This window comes from Pavona decussata, unplaced genomic scaffold (assembly GCF_977016875.1).
Source record: "Pavona decussata unplaced genomic scaffold, jaPavDecu1.1 SCAFFOLD_37, whole genome shotgun sequence".
NCBI lineage: Eukaryota > Metazoa > Cnidaria > Anthozoa > Scleractinia > Agariciidae > Pavona > Pavona decussata.
In genome coordinates, this window is record NW_028145459.1 from 2,982,501 (window position 1) to 3,002,756 (window position 20,256).

At 38.9% G+C, this 20,256-nt stretch overlaps 4 protein-coding genes across 6 annotated transcripts in view; 3 read left to right on the forward strand and 1 right to left on the reverse strand.

The window, feature by feature from the left end:
• LOC146484048 (putative G-protein coupled receptor 45) overlaps positions 1–20,256 on the forward strand; it is a 50,185-nt gene that overhangs the window by 27,231 nt on the left and 2,698 nt on the right. The window contains exon 2 of one of the 3 annotated variants that reach the window (XM_085105420.1): positions 16,975–17,504. The gene's annotated coding sequence lies outside the window, so the exon portion shown is untranslated. Of the gene's footprint in view, positions 1–16,974; positions 17,505–18,046; positions 18,125–19,244; positions 19,682–20,256 lie in introns of those variants that run through there. The other 2 variants (XM_085105422.1, XM_085105421.1) reach the window with 2 other exon arrangements.
• Positions 1–20,256, forward strand: part of LOC146484050 (uncharacterized) — a 51,788-nt gene that overhangs the window by 18,634 nt on the left and 12,898 nt on the right. The window lies entirely within an intron of this gene.
• Positions 5,820–9,332, forward strand: LOC146484052 (uncharacterized). Its single transcript, XM_085105487.1, has 5 exons — positions 5,820–5,844; positions 6,292–6,401; positions 7,121–7,179; positions 7,976–8,130; positions 8,737–9,332. Exons 1-5 carry the CDS (start codon positions 5,820–5,822, stop codon positions 9,330–9,332), a joined length of 945 nt encoding a protein of 314 aa, XP_084961613.1.
• Positions 9,597–10,719, reverse strand: LOC146484053 (ubiquinone biosynthesis protein COQ4 homolog, mitochondrial-like). The gene is made up of 2 exons (XM_085105442.1): positions 10,542–10,719; positions 9,597–9,789 (listed from the first exon to the last, which is right to left on the reverse strand). The coding sequence occupies exons 1-2, from the start codon at positions 10,607–10,609 to the stop codon at positions 9,606–9,608; spliced, it is 252 nt and encodes an 83-aa protein (XP_084961568.1). The 5' UTR covers positions 10,610–10,719; the 3' UTR covers positions 9,597–9,605.

The following is a 20,256-nucleotide window of genomic DNA, read 5'->3' on the forward strand; positions in this document are numbered from 1 at the left end:
TAGAAAAGTGAGAATATCAGTCTTATTTGTACTGATTGTGGTAACATAAATACAAATATAATACTATAAACAAGGTAAATACCTAACACCAGTAAGGGTCTACATGGCGTCGTTGCCTTCTCACAAGCAGGCATTGTCATTAACCAAACAAGCGGCTGCGTCCCGGACAATCCTTTAATTACCTCGAGTTAAACTACCGCTCTCTTAACGCTGCGCGTTAGAACTTGTTCAATCATCAAATCGGTGGAAAGCCCCGCCCAAAAGCAATCCCTTCTCCGTGTGCAATGAAGTCCGTCCAGAAAGTTCTTGTAAATGTTTGGGTGAGTGTTTTGAAGCTCATTCATCATTTGTAGGTAGATATAGGCTGATTTAGCATAAAGTCGGTGACCAGCAGCGGCAAAATAAGGAAGCATGTCGTAAACCGATTGGAGGTGCAATTTCCGTGCATTCGGCTTTTATGAATCTGCGCAGTATTTCTACCATCTCCATATATGCAGTCCAGACAACAGCAGTCCGTTGATTCTTGCAATTCATTGAAGTTTGCACGTGTTTAAGCTTTTCTGAAATTCTTTGGACCACTTCTGTAGAACAAGCTCCCTCTACTGTGAATTTGCCTTCTTCAAGTCGTCTTAGCATGGTTCTCGCCACCTTAATATCTTATTCAACACTTTCGTTTCTGGATTACGCTTGAACGTCATCAAATTGTATTTGTGAAGGAATGTCGTTTTGCGGGATACTGCTGCCGATTTGACTAGTTGGCTCCCAAACTTTACTAGCAGTCTCTGTGGAGTCAGTACAAGACGCCAGGGCGGTACGTGCAGTCTCTGTGTGATCTGCATGCGAGGCGAGCGATAGCTGTTCTTTCGTTCTGGTCAATATTACGGCTTCCTGTTTTTTCGGACCTGATGAAATCAAGACGGCATTTGTTATGTATGCATTGGCCAGTTTTCACCTGGATTGTGCACTGGTCGAGTGTCTCGCTTATGCTATTAATGTTTCTGCAACCCTTTTTCGTCTAAGTGACCATGAGATCTCCATTGTCTATGGACTCGCTGCAAAAGCAGCAATCCATGATGCATTGTAGTTGCTTACGTCTTCGTAGAAAAAAAATCCCTTCGAAGAAATCACATTACTGTTTCACATACCTAATTCTGTTCGTGAATTTTTGTTTGTTTGTGTATTTACCTGCAGTACGATTTGAATAAAAAGGCTGAAAGTAGTGAAAGAAATCGAATTGCCAAACTGTTTGAACTTGTTGTTTCTTGTTTTAAACATGTTGAAAGAGGTGAAACGTCCCCACTGACATGTCCTTCGCTTTAATTAATTTGTCGCAGTCTTTTATCCATTAAGAATAATTTTTTATAGTAGTTAAGAACGACTGTTTGTAGTTCTTTCTTAGACAATAAAATTTGTTTTGAATTAAAAAAAAAGGTTTTAAAGCTTTAACCGTAATTTTGCCCTCTATCTCATAGTCATGTAATCGCATAATTCCTCGTAAAATTAAGGATTACTGTCACTTGTGCTTTCAGAAGTTGCAGAAATTACCCTCGTCGCCTCTGAAGACACGCCACATGCGATTACATATAAAAATAATACAATGTACAACATAAATCAGACTTACCGTTTCTCACAGCACGACCCTGCTATAAATAGAACAAGTCAGACATTGCAGAGAAACCATAAACGTCCAGTAATAAAAATAAAAGTCCGTGAGTATAGAACTTACAGACAATGCAGCGAAACGAACTAAATACTGCCAAGCGTCCATGTTATACCGTCGGAGTCTGGACCCACTGAAATCGTATGTTTTAATCTAATTATATTATTTTCATCTGTTTATAACATTTTTGTACATTATAAACATTTATTGTAGTTCAAGATGGTTTTAGAACCGCTTAAAACAACTTTATTTTGTGTGTTTCGATTTATTACTACTTTCGCGACGTGAGTACCCTGTGGTACATGCTCCAAATATTACAATGCTTAATCAAAAGCATATTCCACCACACGAATTTTGGGGAACTTTTAGTATGTTGGTAAGTTGACCACTATCTATCATTTGGCAGTGACAGAAATTCTGTTGCAATTGGTTTGACTTCGACCATAAAATTTTCATTAGATGACTGGATTAAATTAAAGAACTCGTGATTTAAATTTGGAAATGAAAGGGCTTAACGCATGATCTCCCACAGCCCATGATAGCGACAGCTGCTTTCTTTAAATCCTAGGTCCTCGGATGTGCACTCGTGACACGTGACAAGTAAATCCATGCAAATTACTTGCAATGCTAGTGTAGTCTTGCGTGGGCTGCAAAGCTGGGAAACCACACATTTCATTTCTAATGGCGAGGAAGCCCAAGGGAAGCCACCGGGCTTATAAGGAATGGGCTCCCTCTGTTAACGAAGTATACATGGGACCAAAATCAATGGCAAAGCTACGGTAAATAAAACAGTAAATAAAAGGCTCATCCACTCTAAGATGGATTAAGCTCTTTTACCATGACATAGAAAGCTGTATCTTGAACAATGGCTGGTCTAGTAATCTTTTCAAGCTAGAAAGAGGGGTTCAGCAAGGCTGCCCGCTGTCACCTTACTTGTTCATTCTAGGCGCAGAAGTTCTTGCTGACGCAATAAGGAAACACAATAATATTAAAGGCATATTAGTTGATGGACAGGAAATTAAAATCAGTCTATATACAGACGATGCAACTCTTATTTTAGATGGATCTAGGGCATCCTTCCAAAATTCACTGCAGATTTTAGAGTTTTTTAGAGCGATATCCGGCTTCCAACTAAATTATAAAAAAACAGAAGTGCTGTGGATTGGCGCAAATGCAGGAAGCGAAGAAAAACGGTGCCCCGAGCACGATTTAAGGTGGATGAGAGATAAAGTAAAAACTCTAGGGGTATGGCTCTCAACAGACCCAGAAATAATGTTGAAAGTTAACTACGAGGAAAAAATAACAAAACTTAAGGCAAGCTTGGGCTGCTGGGAATTGCGCAGATTAAGTCTGCTGGGAAAAATTACTGTATTAAAAAGCTTAATTGTCTCTCAACTCACGTATGTTTTGTCACCTTTGCCAACAAACCAGTGTGCTATTGGTGAAGTCAACACCCTATTCTTTTTAAGTTTTTGTGGGATGGCAAAGGCGACAAGATTAAGCGTGATATAATGATAAGTGATTATGAAGATGGAGGTTTAAAGATGATTGATATAAGGCTCTTTACTCAAGCTTTGAAACTCAGTTGGGTGAAAAAATACCTTGACAAAGGAAATGAGGCAAAATGGAAGCTTTTCTTCAATGTACTATTAAGAGACTTAGGCGGAGACATTATTTTCAAAGGTAATCTCCACAAGAAGGATATATTAACTTACTTTAAGGTATCGGATGTTTTCTTGCAAGATATTTTGCAAATTTGGTCCAATGTTATCTACGAAGATAACATTTGCTCAAAGAAACAGTTACTGTCACAGAGTCTCTGGCTAAATTCTCTTATTCGTGTTAATAATAAACCAATACACTATTTATTATGGTCTTCTCAAGGAATACAGAATATCGGTCATTTGATGGAAAATGAGACCAGATTTTTATCTTTCTCTGAATTCAAAGAACGTTTTCACATCAAGATAAATTTTCTGTCTTTCTATGGAGTGATATCAGCTGCAAAACATTTGGTTATAACCTTGAAAAATAACGCCTCTCAGGAAAGCATCAACCACGAAAGTTTTCTTGATAAGTTTCTAAAGGCCAAAAATACAAATAAGATAGTACACAGAAAACTTATGGAAAAGAAACGAAAGCAGCCCCTGAATAGCCAAACGAAATGGTCGGAAGACTGCATGATAGAAAAAAATGAACCCATTGACTGGAAGACTGCTTACGGGCTGCCCTTTAAATGTACGAAAATATCAAAACTTCGCGTTTTCCAATTTAAACTGCTACACAGGAGACTTGCCACTAATGATTTCTTAAAAAAAAATAAAGCTAAGGGATAACGATCTTTGCAATTTCTGCCAAATTGAAGAGGAAACTCTCATCCATCTTTTCTGGAACTGTACGGTAACGTCCGGTTTCTGGCATAATTTTGGGCAATGGCTGCTCAGAAACGAATGTTCTGTGCGTTCTCTTGAACTAACCCCTTCCTTGGTCATAGGCTTAAAGACCCACCCACTATTTTGCAAAAAGTTTTACTTTTTATTCTTAGTCGCAAGACTATATCTGGACTTGTAGAATACAAATGACTCATCCTACAATTGACACGTTCCCCCTTTTCCTCTCACATTACAATCTTTAAAAGGTACTTGCTTCTTGTTTTTTTTCTTTCTTACCTTTTGCAGAGTATGTGCCACGCGGGTGGAACGGTAGCTGGTGTGGATGCATGTTTAATTAGTATAATTATTTAATATCACGTATCTGTTATGAGAAAAAAATGTAAACATTACGCATTTACTTGACGTGATTGTTGTAACTGTAGTGTGACAGTAATAGTGTTACAACTGTACTGTAATGTAATTGCAAATTAATTAATCTAAACAGTGTCGGGAATCTTGTCAGTATTGTAATGTAGTAATGTAGGTATTGTAAGTATTGTTTAGTGTAAGCATTGTAAGTATTGTAAGTAGTTATTTAGTATTGCAAAATAAAAAAAAAATAAAAATAAAAAAATAAAAGAGCTTGTCGATGCTCGCTCTTACTCGGCAAAGATAACAGGTTAAAAAATCTATCTAAATTAGTCTTCAGCGACTTAAAAGTGACTTCCTTATCATTTTTGCTTGTTCATCATTTACAGCCAATTGTCGCAGACCTGTCGGAATGGCGAGTGGAGAAATCCGGAACGAGCAGATCACAGTCTCTTCGGCTTACGACAACGACTTCTCCACATATGGATCGCACCGGGCAAGGCTGAATTTAACCACTTGGCCACCAGGGTATTGAGCTGATCCGAATCAGGTCGGTGGATGGATAAAAGTGGAGTTGGAAAAGGAGATGGTGATAACGGCAATTGCTACGCAGAGATATGGCGATGATAGTATCAAAGAGTGGGTCTTGCAGTATATGATCATGTATTCCAACGGGGCTGATTACCATTATTTCAAAGATCTGAGAGGTATTCTTAAGGTAGGTGGAACAAAGCCGAGTAGATAACGCAGCTTTCTTGTCAAAAAAAAAAACATGAACTAGACAGCAAGCAGTCCCTTTCTGGTTAGTCGAGAGGGTGCGCTCATAGCGCAGCGAGACTGGAGCGAGGGGAAATAAACGAGAAAAGACTGGGGGAGAGGTAGTAACTTTTTTTGTTCTTTGCAAAAGAAAATTTGGGAATGAGAAAGATGTGTTTTATTATTTAGTGACTTGAAGATACTCAAAAAAGAAAGTCCGGGTTTTTCCAGCAGGAGTCAAATTCATTATCTTCCGATTACTGCTGCGGTTGCACTACCACTGAGCTACAGGAGACTCGTGGGAGCTTGGGCGTTAACTAGGTTGTGACAAAAATGGTAGAGCGTCCTAACTAGTAATCGGAAGGTTTGACTCTTGTTGGGATAACCCGGAGTTTCTTTTTCCAAGTATGCCTGTGTCCCTTAGTGAAAAACAAAAACATCTTTCATGCCATCACATTTCCTCAAATTTGAGTTTGGCAAGCTTAGGCTCATAGAAATCTTCCTTTGCTACGTAAAACCCTACATTAAACCCTTTTTTCTGCATTTACAGTTTTTACGGGGAACAAAGATAGCAGCTCTATTCATAGAAATGAGGTCCCTTTGCCCATGGTCGCATCTTCGATTGTGATGGAACGATTAGCCATAACAACTTCGCACTTAGGATGGAATTATTCGGTTGTGAACCAGGTGGGTATATTTAGGGGAGGCCTGGATTTTGCTATGCGATTGATTGTAGAAGAACGTCGTAAAATGCTTTATCTTGTTGAAGTGTTGAGTTCGCTTTCATGGTCTATTTTGTAGTCTACGTATTACAGTACACGAGTTACTCTTAAGAGGTAACAAAAAATGCGAAGAAGGAACAAAAAGAACAGGGTCATTTTGGTACATATTCCTAGAATCAGTAGCGAAGTCATCAAAATCAGTTTTCCCCGGTGTGTTAACGTTTGGAGATCAAATTCTGCGGAAATAATTCAAATAATCTTGTAGTGCAATGTGAAAATGAAAGCTGTTAGGTGTATGTTCATTGGGTGTTGTCAGTTAAAATCAATAATTCATGTGACTTTATCATAAAATAGATCAAAACTAGTTGATTGTAGTTTGCCTTAACAACCGTGGTTTTGTTTTGTTTGGCAGGTTATTATTTTGTGGTCTGGCTCATGTTAGCAGAATTTACTTGCACAATAACTTATATGGATAGCGAGAGCCTGGAGTATCAGGTTATGGCTGAAGACGTCATCTACAAGGTAAGAGCGTGTGAAATGATGGGAAGGGCGACGAAATTCGGGAAATACGAGGAGGACGCAGGCCTAGATTTGTAGGCTATGTGAGAAAATTGTCATGAATGTTAATTCCTATTTTATGTAGTTTATGATCATTTACATAAACATCTAAAGTTAAGCAAATTACTTGACTTTTTATTGGCCTTCCAATACTTTCGCTAGCCACCTATTGGTCAAATGGCGTCACGTGATGCAATTTGTTCCAACTAAAACGGAGACAAATTATGTGATATTCCCCAAACTTTTGGTATCTCCAGTTTTTCAGCTTAAGTCGTTTCAAGGCCATGAAACACAATTAAAACGTTCAAGATGGGAAGGCGCTTTGCGACTGGTGCAAACGAGAGGGTCTATGTACGTAGTTGTCGAAAGTGATAGCGGAAATTAAAACAGAAAAAGTTACCATCCTACGCACGATTCAAGGAAAAACGGATGACAAACACAACAACCTTTATTTGGCTTTAAAAGTATATTTGACGGATTTTTGTCCTTGGGCATGGTCTGTTCGATGGCCTCGTTGTTGTGAGACTGTTTTCCTCTGGGAACAGGCCATTTCCGTGGACAAATATCCTTGTACTGTTAAGTATATACCAAACTAGAGGATAGTATTTTTTGCGTTTTATCTCCGCTCGCGCAAAAATTAAAGACCGTTGCTTCTATATTGTTTTATTTCAATTTCATTTTAGAGTACATATGCTCTGGAAACCACCCCTGGATTCCTGTCTGCAAAGCGGCTACAGTTCACGTATGTTCGTTTTTAGTACTCTAGTCATTTAGCTTTACTGTTGCCCCATCCCTCCGAAGTTCCTCTCCCCTTCAAGAGGATTCAAGATAAATTCACGGTCACAGGCTTAATGAGTGACAACATTAGTTACACCAACTGAAATTTATAGTTTCTCTTGCAGAAGATCTCTTTGACTTGTCACGAATCTCCTTCATAAGGTTCACGCACCCCAAGACTGTCCGAGTAAGAAATTTAAAACTCGATAACACGAGATCTTACATCTATATACAAAAAATTCTCGTGAACTATTTTATTGGCAAATAGTTGCTTCCCTGTAGGCTCCAATTGGTCTATTTCTTACGTTGTTTTCCGTTTTGGTTGATTGCTGATTCTCGAATTGGCCTAAGTCAATTATTACAAATCAATACATAGTTCCTTGCCATTTCGGTTCACAAATTGGGTATTTCGCTTATCAGCATTTTCTTAAGTAGGTACAATCAAAGACGACCATTAAAGCGTGATGACCTGCAGTGATACCAAACGATGTGCTCAAAGGCAATAGGAGCTGTTTTGCACAATTCGGAGAGTATGGAAGGAGGGCTTGCAGTGGGTGTGGGGGGTGGGGGTGGTGGGATTCTATTTTTTCATCCCAATTTGTTTCAGAGCCCACTACTCTAATTTTTCGGTCAAAACCTCAGCGCCGGAAAAAGTTTTAGTTCCATGCGCTGTCCAGTATGTCTTACCCCTTTCCCTTAGAATAAGCGAACCTGACTCTATATTTGCCCCTTCAGAACCCTTAATCCACGTACGTCTTTAGCCCCCAGACACAAGGAGATGAAGCCAAATTGTCTGCAGAAGTCAAGATTTACTGCATTGAAGCGAGTGTTCACGACATCACTGCTGGTCTCACAAGTTACTTACAAAGTAAAGTGGGTTTGTTTGACCCCCACTTCATCAAACTGCAACACTCTTGTAAGTATTGAGGCTTTGCAGCCATCCAAAGACTGAAGTTCATCCAACGGATGAGATTAATGCTTCAAAAGACAAATGCCTGTGCTTCAAAAATAAGTGAAACTTACAGCTTGAGTCACAATCAACAATATATCACAATTTTTTTATTATGCTGTACAAGGCTGTTCTAAATTTTTGAGTCTGTGGATGAAATCCTAAAGTGTGACTCTGCAAATGAAAGCTACTGAGTGGTACTTTCCTGTAGAGCTGTTTGATATACTCAACAAGGTTGTTCCAACTTTTGAGTGTGTGGATGAAATCCTGAAGTGTGACTGTGCAAATGAAAGCTACTAAGCAATACTTTGGTGTATGATGCTGTAAAGCTAGACCTACGTTTGCCCAGTGCCTTGTTGTAAGTTATGATGTTATTCAAGTCTGTGGATGAAATTCGGTGTGGCCATAATTCCAAACACTATCGAGCAGCAGTTCTCTTTTGTGTGAATGAATGTTGCAATTCTAAATTGCAATTGTAAACATATATTGAAATAAAACCTACTTAGGTTAGGTAGTTGTTTGCTGTAATGCTTTTTATTCCCAAAAAGTGAAATCAGTTTTCCTTTTTGACAGTGGATCATCAATGTCGTCCTCCTGATGTGCACATTCACCTCAACAAAACCTACACCAACGCTACAAAGATAACAACACTTGATATGTTTGTTGTCGTTGGCGAGGTCACACCCCGTTGCAACACTTCCAAGTCAATGCTGCTCACCTGGGAAAGTAATGAAGTCGAAGATTTAAACGGGGAGTTCACAAGGAGTCAGACCCTAGCTGTTGCCTCCCGCAACCTCACGATTGAACCGAAGAGGCTGTCTGTTGGTTTGTATCTCATACGACTGATCGGGGAGATGACAAAAGGGGAGGGGCCATCGGTTACGATTATGGCTTTCTCCAGGTTACCTGATCTTGTTGCTAAGATACATGGTAGTGAAGGGAACAGGAAATGTTGTACTAGATGCGACAGACTCTTAAGACCCTCACGATCCCGCCGCAAAGGACCAAGGGATGGTCTTTGCATGGTTGTGCCGAAGAGAAGACGAAGATTTCTTGAACTTACAGTCACTTCCGATCGACATTCCGCTCGGAAGGGAGAAGGTTCTTGGAGGGTGCTTTGGATATGGTGTCGGAAGGATGAACACAACCGAGCCTATTCTCGAGATTGAAATAAACAGGATGGTCTCCAAGAACACGTATGTGTTTAAGCTGATTGTTGAGAAAGGAAACCAAACTTCTGCTGCTAATCATGCATTGAAAGTGGACTCGCCCATTGCTTCCAGTGGAGCATAGGTCCATGATGAAAAATACTTGGTTACCCCAAAGTTTGTTTTGGATTATAATAGCCCTAGCTAAGATCTGCTTTTCCAGCATAGTCATAAATCGTGTTTGTAAAAAACTAATATATATATATATATATATATATATATATATATATATTGTTATTTTGCTTTATCTTGCGACGTCTTTTGTATTTTCGGGGCAGGAACAAAGTTCATTCTTCTGCGTAGATCCTCTATCGGTTCGTCGAAATGTTTTTCAAAATAAACGTTCATGAAGAGCTTGGACTGATAACCGCAGTACAATGCCCAAGGAATGTAATATTTCCTTAGATTAACACGCTCCCTGTAAATAAATACAAAGGAACACAATGTAATAACGAAAAGAGCAATTACACTCTACTCCTTGTATAATGGTGGAGGCGCGGTAGTGTCAGTCGATTGCTGGCTTGGTCTTTGTATTGTCTTGTTGTTTTCAATTAGATTATGAGCTCGAGATTTCTATCTCGTGATAGCGCTCGAATCAGCTATCACGCGATAGAAATCGAGAGCGTTTTAGTGTAAATCTACTAGTCGTTCAAAACTAAACAAGTAAGTTATCTATATCCTCATCGCAGACACTTCGAAAACGCGAGGAAGCGGCCGCCATTTTGTTGAAAACCGCTACTCGCTATCTATCACAGAATAGATAGCGAGTAGCGTAGCCAATAAGAGAACGGCATTCGTGATAGAACACTAGTATTTATACTAAGAAAATTTAGTCAAGTGTAGACTGTAGAATTTCAAAAATAACGTTCTCCGTTCAACAGGGAAAAAAAGCAGCTGCTTTCGGGGTTTAATAGAAAGGTAAAAAAATTACGTTTACTTTCGGAATACCGGAGAAAAACTGCTGGGGGCAATCCTGTCATGGACGGCTAGCATCCCATCCAAGGGGGAATTGAATTGCTAGCACACATTTTCACGCGCTTGTTGTCTGTTACATGTTGATTCGAGTTCTGATTGGCTCATTGTACTATTTACGTTTGTTGTGATTGGTCGGTCACAATAATTACAATGATTTTAGTTTTGAAAACTGCTCTAAGTCAGTGATTGATTTACCTTGATGTCAATCTTATCGGAGCAAAAACGGAGCTCAAGGCACACATTGGAAGTCCTGTTTGGATCATCTCGTACCACTTGACAGCTATTTCATGAGGGACGCTATAAAAAGGACAAAACTAAAGTTTTTTAAAAACATTTAAAATGCTAAGCAGATCCAAGGGGGGGGGGGGGGGGGGGAAGGAGAGGTTTTATCCAACACGTGCTCATGGCCAATGCCCCATGCTAGACAAACGAGCTGTTCAAACGCCCCGTGGTGCACATTGATTTCTTAGTTTCTGAGTTTATCTTCATTCTAAACAAAGCTTATTCAGGTCAAACGAAGTCTCAGATCAGTCTTATTTCTCAGTGTTGCTCCAGTGACCTTTCGTTCTGTGGATCTTCCATTTAACAAATGGTAAACCGATCATCGTGCACTTTTGAGTTCTGGATGCCCGCGAGAAGTTGCTTAGCAAGAATGAATGAATGAATGAAATCTTTATCCAAAAAACATGGTAAAAATATCAGTATAACAATAGTAAATAAACTATTTACTGGTTTACATATTTGCCGTGCTGGAGTCCGATACAGAGAGCTATTTATCGATTCTTGTCTTGAAGTTTCTTAGCGATGTTGTAGTGCAGATATCCTCAGGAAGATCGTTCCAAAGAGAAGCTCCGCTATAACTGAAACTACGCTTCAGGTAGTCAGTTCTCGGTTTCGGCAAGTACAATTCTTGACTTGAGACACGAAGATCGAAAGACAAAGTTCTCGGAGTGAACATGTTACAAAGATAATTTGGAGCGAGCTTGTTGACGCATCTGTACATTAAATTTGCCTTTTGCTTCGTTCTTCTAACGGAAAAGTTGTCCCAGCTGAGAGAGTTGAGAAGATAGCTAGAGTTCGTATTATAACTTGATTTAGTAATTACTCTGGCAGCGCGATTTTGTAATTTTTGTAGTTTCTCACTCAGCTGTTGAGATAAGCCATCCCAAACAACACTGCAGTAATCAAAATGGGGTTCGATAAGACCTTTGAATATTTCAATAGTGGTGTGCATTGAAAAAAAAGGTCTGACTCGCTTAAGTGCACCGATACTGGAAGCGACTTTTTTTTAAATTGCGTGTATGTGCTCCTTCCAGGATAGGTTTTCATCTATGTTCGGTCCGAGAGCTTTGCTATTATCTGTTTGGTTTATTTTGACGCCCACTATACATTAATATTTATTGTTTTGTCATTTAAAGACTGCAGTTTTTGACGTGAGCTAATGACCATAAACTCAGTTTTTGCCACATTGAGGCTCAACTTGTTCGCTCTGAGCCAGAGATTAATGCTTTTCAGTTCAGTATTGATTTGGGTCTCAAGACCAAGCATGTCAGATGCATCAAAAGTAACATTCGTATCATCAACATACATTCTAGGGGAGCCAAGGCTCAAGCAATTTGGTAAGTCATTTATATAGATCAAAAAGAGTAGAGGACCAATTATTGATCCTTGGGTAACACCACAGTTTAAAGGGGTTGCACTGGAGAGGTGATTGCCGAGTTACATTGCATCGTTGTAAACGATTTGTTAGGTAAGACTTTTGATGCACTGAAATGGTTTAAAAACCATTTCAGTGCATCTTGATCTACCCCATATTTGGTAAGTTTTTGCAAGATGATTTCGTGATCTATACTGTCAAAGGCTTTCTTTAAGTCAATGAAAATTACACCATTGAGTAGACCTTTGTCAACTGTTGACACACCAGTTGTTGCTAGTCTCCAACAAGGCAGTGAGCGTGCTGTGTAAAGAACGAAAGCCAGACGGGCAACTGGTTAATAAATCATAGATAATTTTTTCAAAGATTTTGGCCACAGCAGGTGTTACGGATATAGGCCGATAGTTGTTTAAGTCAGTCTTGGATCCAGTCTTAAAGATAGGTGTTACTTTAGCCAGCTTCCAGTCGGAAGGGTAGATACCAGTCAGTAGTGATTGATTAAATTTACACGTTAAAGAAGGCGCGACGATATCAGTGGCTATTTTTAATAGTTTGCATGGAATATTGTCAAGACCAGTGGCCTTTCCTCCGTCGATACCTTTCACTAAGTTGACGACTTCTTGGACATTGATCCTTTCGAAAGAAAATACCCTGTCAGAGGGTTTCACATAGTAAAGCGGATCAATGTCTACAGTAGGAATTTCACGGGCTAGAGTCTGGCCAATACTAGTAAAATGGTTGTTAAACTCCTCTGCTATGTCTTCGGGTGAAGTAAAGACTTGATGCCCTGATTTAATCTGAGAGACTTTAGTAGATTTGCATTGGCGAGATTGGAGCTCATTGATTAACCGCCATGTTTTACGTGGATCACATTTACTTGCGTCCAATTTCTCCGAATATTTGCGTTTGGCTTTCTTAATTGAGTTATTACTCGGGCCGTAAGGCGGACCGAGTTAAGGTGTCGGTAGCATTATCAAATTCTTTTTTCTTTTTGGGGTCGCGATGGGCCGAGAGATAAGACTTCGGGCCACGAGTAATTGTTCTTCGTCTCGTTTTTTGTACTCGGCTGGTACGAGTTACGTTTTCTGTCGTGTTATCAAATTCTTTAAATTCTCGGTCGCGTTCTTTGTTTTCGGGCCGTGAGGAGTGTTTACAATATGCGAGCCAGACGTGCGAGGCATGAACAAAACATGCGAGGCATGCGAGGCATGAACAACCCGGCCAACATAAACTGCTAACCGTTAAGCTAACCGGGGAGCTATTTAAGACGAACATTTTCAAGAAAATCCTTGATGTAATCGACATCAACCCAAGAGATGTCAAGAAATCCACGCGTTCAAGACTTCTATCAGAGTTGTGAACGAAAAAAGGGATTTTATGACGCTATAGGACGAAAACAAGCTTCGCAGTCTTGACGTTGACAGTCACCTTCAAATGAAAAGATCTAAAGATTATTGTTATTTAAATAAATACAGTAAAAAATAACTTAAATAACAAGATATCGGCTGGTATAGATTCGGTAAGAAACACTGAATATCTTTACTACAAAACGATAAAAAACAAGAAGGATGGCCATTTACCGGGCAAATGCCAGCGAAAGGTTAACTTAAGGTCAGATACAATAAATTACGGCTTGACCTTATGTAAACAATCTATTGTTCTTGGGGAAAAACTTATTTTAAACATATTTGGTAGAAGGATCAATTTCCTGGGAAACAATCCAAAACAGAACACCTGCTTATACCAAATCTAGACCAGGAGAAAACAACATTTGATCAGAGCTAGATCAGCATTATACTAAAACATAAATAGAAGGACAAACCATTGAACTTTTTAATATTTTTATCCCTTTGATTCGAATATTCGCGTAAATAACGATATGTTGTATCGCTTCCCAACACCGAACAATAGATAAACCCAAGTAAACCAATAATAAAATATTACAAGAGTGAGTTTCTACATTGTTCGTATTTTTATTGTTTAACATATTCTCCCTTCTCAGAGTGAGCTAGTCCCGAGCTCACAAAGAAAGAAAAAGGAATTGAGAAACTCACACTGTACGAAAAATGAAAAAGATGAACCCACGAACAAGTCAGCGAGGGTTTGCGATAACCCTAAACGAGTCGTTACTAGACATATATAAACCGCTGTACTGCGTGCAAATGAGAAAGGAACACAAGAAATAAAAGAGAGAGAACGTACGCGGAGATAGTACGAACAAGAAACTTCAGAAGACAATCGCAAGGGTTTTGAAAACGAGAGGTAGGAAACATGTATTCCTTTATCATTATACACAATAGAATAGCGGAGTAACTTGAATATATATAGAGAGAAATAAACTGCCAATAATATAATGTTGGCCATTCAGAACCGATAAAAATTACATACCCAAGGACTAAATAGTTTTTTTTTTCTGTGTGTGTGTGTGTGTGTGTGTTTTTGTAGTTGATTTGTTGTATTTGAATCAACGGCGGCGGTCTTCAGACTGTCGACCGCGACGGAAGCTTGCCCATCCCGGAGGTGGGGGTGGAATAGGATGACTGAGAAATAATTCCTCAATGTCATCCGGCTCCAAAAAATCAAAAATATTAAATTCACTTTCCCAGTCGGGAGGTGGAGGGGATGGTGGGGGATAGGAAACGGTCTCAAAACAAAATTTGTTGGGCCCCCGGGGAGCTGGTTGACCGTGATTATGGAAGTAATAGGTGACCTACAATGAGGACAACAATCTCTCATGTTCCCAACTGCGAAGCGGAAACATGAGAGAAGGCAATCCTCATGTATGCGATACCCACAACAGGATAAGGGTTTCGAAGGGGTTTCTTGTGGTATGAAGCAAATGAGGCATTTAGTCCCTAGAAACTTTTCAATGCGGGCGCGATGGCGAGCGGAGCGTTTTCTGCGACCAGGCATGATAAGTACTAGTGCAAAGTGTTTAGAAGTCGCTTTTTGGTTTCCTCTGTTTGCTTCGCAGGCTTGAACAGCACGGAAGACGGACTGCTCTTTACGGAGGGAAGAACTGCGCGGCAACTGAATGTAAACTGTTATCCGGTAGTTCTTGAGGCCACTGACGTCGAAACGCTCGTTGAGGCCCTCTGAAAACGTCGCAGTTCGGTCCCGTCGGGAGCGCTGGTGGTTTGGGTGCCCGCTTGAACGTACTCTACGTCGAAACCCGATTCGTCCACCAATTTGTTGAAACGATTCTCGTCTAGCCAAGGGGGTTAATAGCTCAGCGTACTCCATGGGTTGAGTTCAATAGGCACGCACAATTGTTGTTCAAGGCTTGTCTATATTCTTACAAGTTCTCTTCACAGCTTCAATACAACATTCTCATGCGAAGAACTTCTCGCGTTGCTTTTATGTTGGTTGGAGTATGATTGACAACCTACTGTCAAAAACTCATCAACTACTAACATAGGCTTACGTAAGCCCTTCTATGATTGGTTAGTGTTGGAATTGGTAATGGGTACCTTCCCTTTATTTACTGTGAAAAATGTACCGTCGTTTCAAGATTTTCACTAGGTTCTTCGATAAGGCCGACCAAAATAAAGCAACGGGAGAAATATAAAAATTACAAGGAATATTTGTATCGATAAAAACTACACATTCACAATCATGAGTTTGTAATTTACTCGGATGAAGTTTCAAGCAGTGTTCAGTGTTCTTGTTGTAAAACAACAACTTTCCAAGAAGAAAGGCGGTACTACAAGTCCACGCCTATTTCCATAAATTAAGGTGTACGTGTTTACAACTTTCAGCTACCTTATTAAAAATACAGTATGTGGTTACAGAACAATAGTGTTGACATTGACAGTCCCCTTCAAATGAAAACATCTAAAGATTATTGTTATAATAAATAAATACAGTAAAAAATGACTTAAACAACAAGATATCGGCTGGTATAGATTCGGTAAGAAACACTGAATATCTTTACTACAAAACGATAAAAAACAAGAAGGATGGCCATTTCCAGGCAAATGCCAGCGAAAGGTTAACTCAAGGTCAGATACAATAAATTACGGCTTGACCTTATGTAAACAATGTATTGTTCTTGGGGAAAAACTTATTTTAAACATATTTGGTAGAAGGATCAATTTCCTGGGAAACAATCCAAAACAGAACACCTGCTTATACCAAATCTAGACCAGGAGAAAACAACATTTGATCAGAGCTAGATCAGCATTATACTAAAACATAAATAGAAGGACAAACCATTGAACTTTTTGATATTTTTATCCCTTTGATTCGAATATTCCCGTAAATAACGCATATGTTGTATCGCTTCCCAACACCGAACAATAGATAAACCCAAGTAAACCAATAATAAAATATTACAAGAGTGAGTTTCTACATTGTTCGTACTTTTATTGTTTAACACTTTTCAGCGTCCTAACATCAACGACAGCAGAGCGTCGCCTTGGTTAACAGAATTAAGTCCAAGCTGGGACATTTTGTCGAACTACATGTGCAAATTTACATAGAGCATTAGGATGTCCGTAATTAGTTCGCCTAAAAGCACAAGCATTTGGAATGGAGACACATTGAAAAAACATCGATCTCTATAAAAACGAGAATACAGGAGGGAGGGAGCGTCTCTATTGTTTTCACGTATTCGCCTACGACCGACTCATCACTACCAGTGATCACTGGACCAATGTGAGCTTTCAAAAAAAAATCCAAATGCCCAGGGTTCCAAGAGCTCATGCAAAGAATCAGACTCCCATACATGGAAACTCAAAGAAAACGACTATTATATGTATCGGACAAAGCTCCACCTGCAATTAGAGATCTTATCACCTTACGCTCGACCATGTGCAAGTATGAGCTTCGACATGATCAGTTGTATCCTTTCCCTGCCAAAAAGTTAGCACGACCAAATGTGGTCTCAAATCATGGAGATATTTTGCCTCAAAGATATGGAACGAGCTAACAAATGATATTAGAATTAAAGCCGGCACTAATGAAGTGTATAAGATTGACTTAACATCCAATCAGACTCAATACGTGCCAAATTATTCACTTGACTTTGGTTTTCCTTTGTGTGAGGTCACTTGATGATTCACTGGCTTAGAACAATAGACTATTGTTTTCAGTTTAGTTTTGTCTACTTACTTATGTAAATTTTCTTCATTTTCTTGATAATGATGACAGGATGTCATCGAAACGTCGAAATCTCTCCGCGTTAGTTTTTCTACTAATGAAGTGATGAACAAAATCCGATCGGAATTTTTGTTTTTTTCCGATTCTTAGTTCTTAGCTTTAACAGCTTTTATACCACGAATTGTTGTTCATTTTTTAGTTTCTAATGTTTAGTATATACTTGACCGTGGATTACCTGTAAACTAGTTGATTAAGCTAAGCGTAAATCCCACGTTAAATAAAGTATCGTTATCGTTGATAAAACTAAACATTCGTTTCCATTCCCCCAACAGTCCCGAGATGCGCAGAACCTATGCGCAGTGGAAAAAGGAGGAATAGTCCTTAATGAAAGAACACAAATACAAGTAATTGTTTACTGTACAGGTGACAGGTGGCTTTCTTTATTTCGAGAACTTGTAGTTGAATTGAATAACATTCAGGTTACAAAATGATAAGATCGAAGTTACACTCTGTTTGATTTTCAGCCGGACACTCACCCTGCACAGTAGATAATTTTTTTAGCTACCTTTTGTGTGGATGTTAATCTGATTTCCTACATCTTCCCAGTCTTTTATTGAGTTTGCAATAGCAATCCGCTTATCACCGACATAGAATTGGATGTAATAGGTTTTAATCGACTTCAGATGTCATAAAACTGAAAGACGGACCTGGTGTTTATGTTTTAGAGTTGAAACCTATTATAAGTCTGAAAAATTAGGATTTCATGGTTCCGTCTGGGTCCGCCAGAATTAATGCACATATTTCGTATGTTACATCTTGTTTATGCGCCACATTATATTCTAATTTCCTTCTTTACGACCATAAAAGGTAAAAAAAAAGTAAACTCCATTATTGCAGGGAAAGCGAATAGCTACAGTTTTTTTTTAATTTTAACTTAATTACGGACGCCAACATTTCTGGGCGACAATTGCCTTTACTGCGGTTTTCTTTGTAAAGTACAAATTCTACATCAAAGGAGTTTCAGGTGATTTATTGGTTATCTGTGCTATCACTTTTTCCTTTTTGTCCGATCTGGAGCAGTTTAAACAATTCTAGCTTATGCAGGGTAAGTAATATTTGATGGATCAGAGAATTAAGTCTTCAATGTATGTTTCATACGCTACACAGTTAATTCTCTGAGCCATCATTTGTCTCCGCGGCCTTCGTGCTAGCGGCACAATATTCATAAGTAATATTTGCCTTGTTTCAAAATTACCATTCGCCACGCATTAAATTGCTTCGTTTCGTTTTGTCGGTTTTTGGTAGTCAGTTCTCGCAAAACACTCGCCAAATATTATAACCTTTTTGATCATTACCTTCTAACCTGGAAAAAGGATTAGCTGTTTAACGAAACGACAATTGTTGGTGGAAAGGTTTCAGCTGAAGTTTAATGTTTTCGGGCGAGATCACAACAGAATCTTGTTATATTTTTGCACCTCTGATCAATTACGGAAACGAACAATTGTCTACATTGAACGACAATTCTTAACATAATGGACCTTATTTGGATTCCCCATGAAAGCTTGTGAATTAATAATCCTTTTCCAATAAATTTCAACATTTAATGCGCAAACAGAAAAAAGTAAAAACAGGTCAAACAGCTGCAAGAGTGAGGCCGAAAGCTATCAATTTCATTGTGTCGGAGTGAAGGAAAAATACTTGCATTTTGGAGTGTTGCAAGTCAAGGAAATATAACCAGCACAGCAAAGAATCCATTTTCTTCATAAAGTCTAGAATTGATATGACTAATCCTGACGTGTAGTCGAGAATTTTGCCAATACTTCCCAAAACCAAGATGAAACTAAAAGAGGTTCAGTTATTGAAACTTAATTGCGTAAATTAAATGGAGAGCGGGAAATTTTATTGCGACAAAATTTGTGTTGCTGCTTTTCAGAAGACAGATGATGCAATATTAACCGCGTAAAGCTTCCGGATACGTAGTGGGACATCAAAGACAATATAACAGTGTTAACCTGGGAGTGGTTATATTGCCTTACGTAAGGAATAGGCCTGGGCAAACACGTCTTGAAATAACATTGTTTGTATGGAAATCCGATGTCAAATAATTTTCATAAAACATCGCTTCTGAAAAATTCATGAACAATCAATTGGAAACTTTAGGCACTATGCAAATGATTTTACAGAAAATAACTGAGGAATGTAGCTGTGCTAGAAAGCATCTAGTTGCGTTTTGACATTTCCATACATTTGTCTGTATAGCGAACCAGCCGTGAACTGCTGCTAAAAATAGTTCGCGGGGAAAAAATACAGGGAAATGTATGGAAAGTTCAAAACACGACTGGACGCTTTCTGGCACAGCTACATCCTCCAATTTTTTTTATTTAAAACCCTTTTCCTAGTGCCAAAAGTTTCCAATACATGAATTTTTCAGAAACGATGTTTTATGAAAATTATTTGACACCAGATTTCCATACAGACACTGTTATTTCAAGACGTGTTTGCCTACTCGTCAAAATGGCATCGAAAACCGTGATAAGGCCTATTCTTACGATCTAAGAAGTGGATAACGGTATCTGGAGAAGTAAGTACTTCATGATTCTAAAGGGGAAAGAGGACAATTAAGGGCCGATGGTTAACAACAATTGGAGTAAGCAACGGCAAACACCTTAATAGACAGACGCTTTTTCACCTGGGGAAGCAAAAAACAAATTTGTGAGGGAAAGGATGCCCTAAAGTGCAAATTGCTTTCCCAAAATCGACAAGAATTGATAATACGATTGTGTGATATCCTCCATCAAAGAAACCGTTGTAATTAAATGACATGTTTTTTATTTCAAAAACATCAGAATTTGCATATAACTGTGCTCAAACATTGCACCTAGTGAGAACATTATAAAAAGATAGTCAAAATATTGTTTCCCTTCCATTCCTGTGTAAACCTAACTTAAAAAACGAGTTGGGCGTCCTAAATAAGCTGACAGGTTTGTAATAACTAGCCCAGGGAAAATGGTTGTCATTAAAGAGGACAGGGAAATTTTCAGGATCAATTTCTAATGCAGAAAAAAAGCTGTCATGTAACCGACTACAGTTGTTATTTATTTTTCGAAAGATCTTCACAATTTATGCGCCGATCAAATCGAAACTTCAACATCCCCC

What these genes read in the sequence shown, in the direction of transcription:
- LOC146484052 (XM_085105487.1), top strand. Translation starts at nt 5,820, where the DNA reads ATGGAATTATTCGGTTGTGAACCAG. An exon ending in ATTATTCGGTTGTGAACCAG is followed by an intron (nt 5,845 to 6,291) that starts GTGGGTATATTT and finishes TTTGTTTGGCAG; the next exon opens with GTTATTATTTTGTGGTCTGG. An exon ending in CATCAAACTGCAACACTCTT is followed by an intron (nt 8,131 to 8,736) that starts GTAAGTATTGAG and finishes CCTTTTTGACAG; the next exon opens with TGGATCATCAATGTCGTCCT.
- LOC146484053 (XM_085105442.1), bottom strand. Translation starts at nt 10,609, where the DNA reads ATGATCCAAACAGGACTTCCAATGTGTGCCTTGAGCTCCGTTTTTGCT. An exon ending in CCGATAAGATTGACATCAAG is followed by an intron (nt 9,790 to 10,541) that starts GTAAATCAATCA and finishes ATTTATTTACAG; the next exon opens with GGAGCGTGTTAATCTAAGGA.